This window comes from Haematobia irritans, chromosome 5 (genome assembly GCF_050003625.1).
Source record: "Haematobia irritans isolate KBUSLIRL chromosome 5, ASM5000362v1, whole genome shotgun sequence".
NCBI classification, from domain to species: Eukaryota; Metazoa; Arthropoda; class Insecta; order Diptera; family Muscidae; genus Haematobia; species Haematobia irritans.
Window position 1 is genome coordinate 30,303,212 of NC_134401.1, and position 7,294 is coordinate 30,310,505.

Sequence of the window (7,294 nt, forward strand, 5' to 3'; positions counted from 1 at the left end):
CCTTTAGATCAAGTTAAGTCAGGTTAGCTCACGTCTCATGCCACTTTCATGCTCACCGGTCTTTAGCTCTTCTCTTTCAATTTCAAGCATAAATCTTGCGATATAATTCCATTTAGGGCACCATCAAGCCGATAACGCCTTTACTATAGTCAACAAATATAAAAGTTTTACGATATGCCTAAAACATTTGAAATTACTGTTTGGCAAATAGGAAAGGTCTAATAAAAAATTTAGTTTTTGTAGACTGCTGGTGGGGAAAGCTTAACCAAAGATTAAGTCCAAAAATCATATGGAGCCAACTACTTAATGTTAAATAAAATTAAAAATTAAACGTAATTAAATATATAGAAATAAAAGCTTAAAGTTTTTTCTTAATCAAAGCAAAGCTTTTAGTTAATTAAGAATATTAAAAAACAAACAAACAAACAAAATTTCAATGTCAAAAACAAGTTTGAAAAGGTACACAAACATAAAAATATAACCAAAATGGTTTTAATGTTAAAATCCAAAAAAATAAACTTCATATCTATTTTCGTCTTAAATCGACAATATTGTTTACTATTTGGACGATGTACCAAGCAAACATTTCACAGGCACATTTCAATAGTTGACAAATAATAACATAAGAATCATTTAACATGGTCAATTCAAATATATTCAACCCAATTTATGGAGCTCTCCAAATCATGAATCTTCTACTTTTGTGGAATTAAAAAATTCCGGATATTTTGATTTTAGTTGAGAACTTGTAGATCTTCTTATATTCGAGAATGCTTTCTCGTCTCATGCATTTACCTAATTCACTGATTGCAAACTTTTTGCAAATCCTCTGTTGACAGTCTTGTTTTCAGCATTCTATATTCCAAAGAAATTGTTTTGCGAATGAGAGAATCCAATTTTGAATATAATATAAAACCAAACTAGTAAGAAACAACAAGTATATACGGCCGTTAGTTCGGCCAGGCCGAATCTTATGTACCCACCACCATGGATTGCGTAGAAACTTCTGCGAAAGACTGTCATCCACAATCGAATTACTTGCGGTGTGGTAATACTTACCGATGGCAAGGTATCTTAAAACTTCTTAACATCGTTTTGTAAATTGTGAGTTAGTCCATACGTGGTATATATTAGACAAAAAAGTTATGTATAGGTAAGTCAACAAATAATTACGAATCGATATGGACTTTTGCACGGTACGTGGAGAACCAGAATTGATATATGAGGGTCGCTAATATGGGGGCTACAATAACAAGGCACAGATTGAAAGCAGAGTGTAAAATTGCGAAGACTTTAACTAAATAAAATTATTTCAAGAATATCATAAACAACGCAGCAATAATCCCAACTGCAAAAATATTTCCCATAACAAGGCCATTTTTAGAAAATGTCCCATGGTGATGAAATTTCTTCAGCAAATTTCCTATAGAAATAAAATTTCCAAAGCAATGAAGTTATCAGAAATTTCCTACAGAAATTAAATTTTTAATGAAATTTTTAGAAAATTTCCTATAGAAATCAAATTTTCAGAAAATTTCGTTTTGAAATTAAATTTGTAGAAAAATTCTTATAACAATAAAATTTATGGAAAATTTCGTATAGATATGAAAAATTTAGAAATTTTTATATGGAATAATCATTTTCAGAAATTTTCAGAAAATTTCCTATAGAAATGAAATTTTCAGAAAATTTCCTAGAAACAAAAATTTCAGAAAGTTTCCTATAGAAATTAAATTTTCAGAAAATCTCTTATAAAAACTTCCTATAGAAATGAAATTTTCAAAAAATTTCTATTACAAATGAAATTTCAGAAACCTACCTATAGAAATGAAATTGTGATAAAATTTAAATTGTGATGAAATGAAAAATCCTGTAGAAATTACATTTTCAGAAAATTTACTATAGAAATGAAATTTTCAGAAAATTTACTATAGAAATGACATTTTTAGAAAATTTTCTATAGAAATGAAATGTTCAGAAAATTTACTATAGAAATGAAATTTGCAGAAAATTTCTTATAGAAATGAAATTTTACAAACATTTCCTATAGAAATGAAATTTTTAGAAAATTTCCTATAGAAATGAAATTTGTAAAAAAAATTCTCTATATATTTTTGGAAACTTCCTATATAACAATAAAATTTATAGAAAATTTCGTATTGAAATGAAAATTTCAGAAATTTTTGTATGGAATAGATATTTTTAGAAATTTCCTATAGAAATGAAATTTTCAGCAAATTTCCTAGAAATACAAGTTTCAGAAAATTTCCTATAGAAATGAAATTTGCAGAAAATTTCCTATAGAAATGAATTTTTCGGAAAATTTCCTATAGAAATGAAATGTTCAAAAAATTTCCCATAGAAATGAAATTTTCAGAAAATTTACTAAGAAATGAAATTTTCAGAAATTTTCCTATAGAAATGAAATTTTCAGAAAATTTCCAATAGAAATGAAATTTTCAAAAAATTTCCTATAGAAATGAAATTTTCTGAAAATTTCCTATAGAAATGAAATTTTCAGAAAATTTCCTATAGAAATGAAATTTTCAAAAAATTTCCTGTAATAATGAAATTGTACAAAAATTTTCTATAGAAAATAAATTTAGCGAATTTTTAATAAAGAAATGAAAGATTGGGACAATTTCCTTTAGGAATGAAATTTTGAGTAAATTACCTAACGAAATGAAGTTTACAGAAAATTTCCTTAAATATTAAATTCTCGGAAAATTTCCTATCAAAATTATATTTTTTGCTAAATTTCCTATAGAAATAAGTCTTTCAGAAAGCTTTGATTAAAAATGAAATTTTCAGCAATTTTCGTTTTGAATTGACATTTTTAGAAAATTTCTTATAACAATAAAATTTATGGAAAATTTCGTATAGACATGAAAATTTCAGAAATTTTTGTATGGAATAGATATTTTCAGAAATTTCTTATAGAAATGAAATTTTCAGAAAATTTCAGAAAATTTATAAAAATTTCCTATAGAAATGAAATTTTCAGAAACCTACCTATAGAAATGAAATTGTGATAAAATTTCCTACAGAAATGAAATTTAATAAAAAAAATCTATAGAAATGAAAAAATTTTCGGAAAATTTCCTATAGAAATGAAATTTTCAAAAAATTTCCTATAGAAATGGAATTTTCAAAAAATTTCCTATAGAAATGAAATTTTTAGAAAATTTCCTATAGAAATGAAATTTTCGGAAAATTTCCTATAGAAGTGGAATTTTCAGAAAATTTCCTATAGAAATGAAATGTTCCGAAAATTTCCTATAGAAATGAAATTTTCAGAAAATTTCCTATAGAAATGAAATTTTCAGAAAATTTCCTATAGAAATGAAATTTTCAGAAAATTCCTATAGAAATGAAACTTTCAGAAAATTTATAAAAATTTCCTATAGAAATGAAATTTTCAGAAACCTACTCATAGAAATTAAATTTTGATAAAATTTCATATAGAAATGAAATTTAATAAAAAAAATCTATAGAAATGAAAAAATCCTGTAGAAATGAAATTTTCAGAAAATTTACTATAGAAATGAAATTTTTAAAAAATTTCCTACAGAAATGGAATTTTCAAAAAATTTCCTATAGAAATGAAATTTTTAGAAAATTTCCTATAGAAATGAAATTTTCGGAAAATTTCCTATAGAAGTGGAATTTTCAGAAAATTTCTATAGAAATGAAATGTTCCGAAAATTTGCTATAGAAATGAAATTTTCAGAAAATTTCCTATAGAAATGAAATTTTCAGAAAATTTCCTATAAAAATGAAATTTTCAGAAAATTTCCTATAGAAATGAAATTTTCAGAAAATTTCCTATAGAAATGAAATTTTCAGAAAATTTCCTGTAATAATGAAATTGTACAAAAATTTTCTATAGAAATTAAATTTAGCGAATTTTTTCTAAAGAAATGAAAGATTGGGAAAATTTCCTAAAGGAATGAAATTTTGAGAAAATTACCTAACGAAATGAAGTTTACAGAAAATTTCCTTAAAAATTAAATTCTCGGAAAATTTCCTATCAAAATTATATTTTTTGCTAAATTTCCTATAGAAATAAGTCTTTCAGAAAGTTTTGAATAAAAATGAAATTTTCAGAAAATTTCCTTTGGAAATGAAATTTACAAAAAATTTCCTATAGAAATGAATTTTTCAGAAAATTTCCTTTATAAACAAAATTTTCAGATAATTTTCTATAGAATTGAAAATTTCAGAAAATTTACTATAGAATTGAAACTTTCAGAAAATTTTCTATAGAAAATAAATTTAAAAAAAAAATTCCTATAGAAATGAATTTTTCAGAAAATTTCCTTTACAAACGAAATTTTATAAACAAAATTTTCAGATAATTTTCTATAGAATTGAAAATTTCAGAAAATTTACTATAGAATTGAAACTTTCAGAAAATTTTCTATAGAAAATAAATTTAAAAAAAAAATTCCTATAGAAATGAATTTTTCAGAAAATTTCCTTTACAAACGAAATTTTAAGAAAATTTTCTATAGGATTGAAAATTTCAGAAAATTTATTATAGAATTGAAATTTTCAGAAAAATGAAGTTTACAGAAAGAAAATTTCCTTAAAAATTAAATTCTCGGAAAATTTCCTATCAAAATTATATTTTTTGCTAAATTTCCTATAGAAAGAGGTCTTTCAGAAAGTTTTGAATAAAAATTAATTTTTCAGAAAATTTTCTATAGAAATGAAATTTTCAGAAAATTTCCTTTGGAAATGAAATTTACAAAAAAAATTTCCTATAGAAATGAATTTTTCAAAAAATTTCCTTTATAAACGAAATTTTCAGATAATTTTCTATAGAATTGAAAATTTCAGAAAATTTACTATAGAATTGAAATTTTCAGAAATTTTTCTATAGAAAGTAAATTTTAAAAAAATTTCGTATAGAAATGAATTTTTCAGAAAATTTCCTTTACAAACGAAATTTTCAGAAAATTTTCTATAGGATTGAAAATTTCAGAAAATTTACTATAGAATTGAAATTTTCAGGAAATTTCCTATAGAAATGAAATCTTCCGAATATTTCCTACAAAAATTAAATTTTGGGAATATTTTCTATGGAAATACTATTTTTAGAATATGTCCCGTCGAAATGAATTTTTTAGAAAATTTCCTACAGAAATGCAATTTTCAGAAAATTTTCTACTGAAATAAAATTTTGAGTGAATTAGAAATTTTGATTTTATTCTATCTTTCTTTTTATTAAATAAAAAATAATTATTGAAGCTTGAGATCGTTTTTTTATGTATTGAAGAATAAAAGGAACTAATACATAAAAAAACGATCTCAAGCTTGACTAATTATTATCTATTTAATTTTGAGATAATTTCCTATATATCTCATTTCAAATTTTGTAACAATTTTATTTCTGAGAAATTTTGAAAAATTTATTTTCAACTAATAACAGCAAATTATAGTAGTTGTTAACATAATTTAATTTAATCCATTTAATCCACTACCAGTTTTCTAAATGAACCACCTACGCCAAAGAGACCATCCAAATCCACAGGATTTCCGGGGCGTAAACTTTCGTTTGTACCATAGTTGGCATTATCTTTGAAATATTGACGATGTAATTCGAGAGTCTTTCCAAAATCCTGAGTTATTTCATTTAAATAGCCATTATCTCCGCCATAATCTTTTGGCAGATATCTCAAGGGTATATATTCGACTAATTCCCTAGGGTCTGAACCTACAATAATTATCTGAAATTATTTTAAACAAAAAATTAGAAAATTATTTCCTAATTTTCAAATTTCAATATAACTTACACGTTGACGTAATTTTTCGGATACCAACATTCTTAGTAATTTGAAAAATGCTTGAGCTGCCGGTGGAGCATTTATAAAATAGCCTACACGAATACGCAAAGGCATAGACTTTTCCATAAAAGATACAATCTTCTTTAGAACGTTGGGACTTATTTGTAGGAAATGTTTTGCACTACCCTGGCTGAAATCAAAAATACAAACGAAACCATTTACACCGGCATAGGGATCATTAAGCATGGCCAACTCAAAGATAGCACTTGAGGGATAGTAAATTTCCTCATTTGTGTATTTATCAGCATTGTAATTGAATCGATATACCATAATACGTGGACCATTACCATTTAGGGGAATTGGTAGAAGGGTATAACATCTAGAAAATTTTATAAAAATTAATTTTCTTGCGAAGTTGAAGATAAGTTCTTAACTTACCCTAAATTATAAAGTTCACGAAATCTTGGTTCATCCACATCTGTGGGACATAACATTTCAGGATATTTAGATTTCAGAGCAAAAAACAAATCAATTTTAGCCTTTGCTTTTTCCAGACTATATTTACATCCTCTTAAGAATTGTATCAGGAATTGATCATCGGTTCGAGCTCTAAGGTGGGGTTGTTGTTCTATCCATGTTTTGAGGGCCTGCAAATCATCCTCTATACGAGACGGATCTTCTCCTAATTCTTTGCAGGCAATTTCTTTCAATTCATCCGGTAGTGGTCTTAACTTGGCCATATTTTATTTTTATCTGTTTATCGATGTTTAAGCAAATTACGAAACGCATAAAAATTTCTGTGCTCCATGCTAACATGTGGTCGTACTGGTTGTACGAGTATTTCCATATCCTACATAAAAAAGACTAAATATGAATTTATACATTTGTATAAATTAATCAGATCTTCTATGAAACTGATGTACTTGATGTCAATAACATTTTAATATTTTCGTAAATACTTGTAATTAAATAATGAATCTTTTAACTATGTATATGGGATCTTTCATTAAATTCATGAAAATACAAGTGCACAACGCACACAATAACGGCATACAATACTAGACAAGCAAAAAACAAAAAAAAAAAAAAACAAAAAACAAGTATATACGGCCGTAAATTCGGCCAGGCCGAATCTTATGTACCCAACACCATGGTTTAGGTTTAGGTTAGGTGGCAGCCCCATATATCAGGTTCACTTAGACTATTCAGTCCATTGTGATACCACATTGGTGAACTGCTCTCTTATCACTGAGTGCTGCCCGATTCCATGTTAAGCTCAATGACAAGGGACCTCCTTTTTATAGCCAAGTACGAACGGCGTTCCACATTGCAGTGAAACCACTTAGAGAAGCTTTGAAACCCTCAGAAATGTCACCAGCATTACTGAGGTGGGATAATCCACCGCTGAAAAACTTTTTGGTGTTCGGTCGAAGCAGGAAACGAACCCACGACCTTGTGTATGCAAGGCGGGCATGCTAACCATTGTACCACGGTGGCTCCCTATA

The 7,294-nt window shown here is 26.3% G+C and overlaps 1 protein-coding gene across 1 annotated transcript; it reads right to left on the reverse strand.

Annotated features, from left to right (window-relative positions):
- Window positions 1–5,387: 5,387 nt before the first annotated feature.
- LOC142240703 (alpha-tocopherol transfer protein-like) lies at window positions 5,388–6,538 on the reverse strand. The gene is made up of 3 exons (XM_075312404.1): window positions 6,228–6,538; window positions 5,799–6,168; window positions 5,388–5,732 (listed from the first exon to the last, which is right to left on the reverse strand). The coding sequence occupies exons 1-3, from the start codon at window positions 6,527–6,529 to the stop codon at window positions 5,475–5,477; spliced, it is 930 nt and encodes a 309-aa protein (XP_075168519.1). The 5' UTR covers window positions 6,530–6,538; the 3' UTR covers window positions 5,388–5,474.
- Window positions 6,539–7,294: the final 756 nt, after the last annotated feature.

Excerpts from the sequence above, each read along its gene's own strand:
- LOC142240703 (XM_075312404.1), bottom strand. The coding sequence starts at position 6,529 with ATGGCCAAGTTAAGACCACTACCGGATGAATTGAAAGAAATTGCCTGC. Across the intron at positions 6,169-6,227 it reads CGTGAACTTTATAATTTAGG|ATGTTATACCCTTCTACCAA; the intron begins GTAAGTTAAGAA and ends AAAATTTTCTAG. Across the intron at positions 5,733-5,798 it reads CCGAAAAATTACGTCAACGT|ATAATTATTGTAGGTTCAGA; the intron begins GTAAGTTATATT and ends AAATAATTTCAG.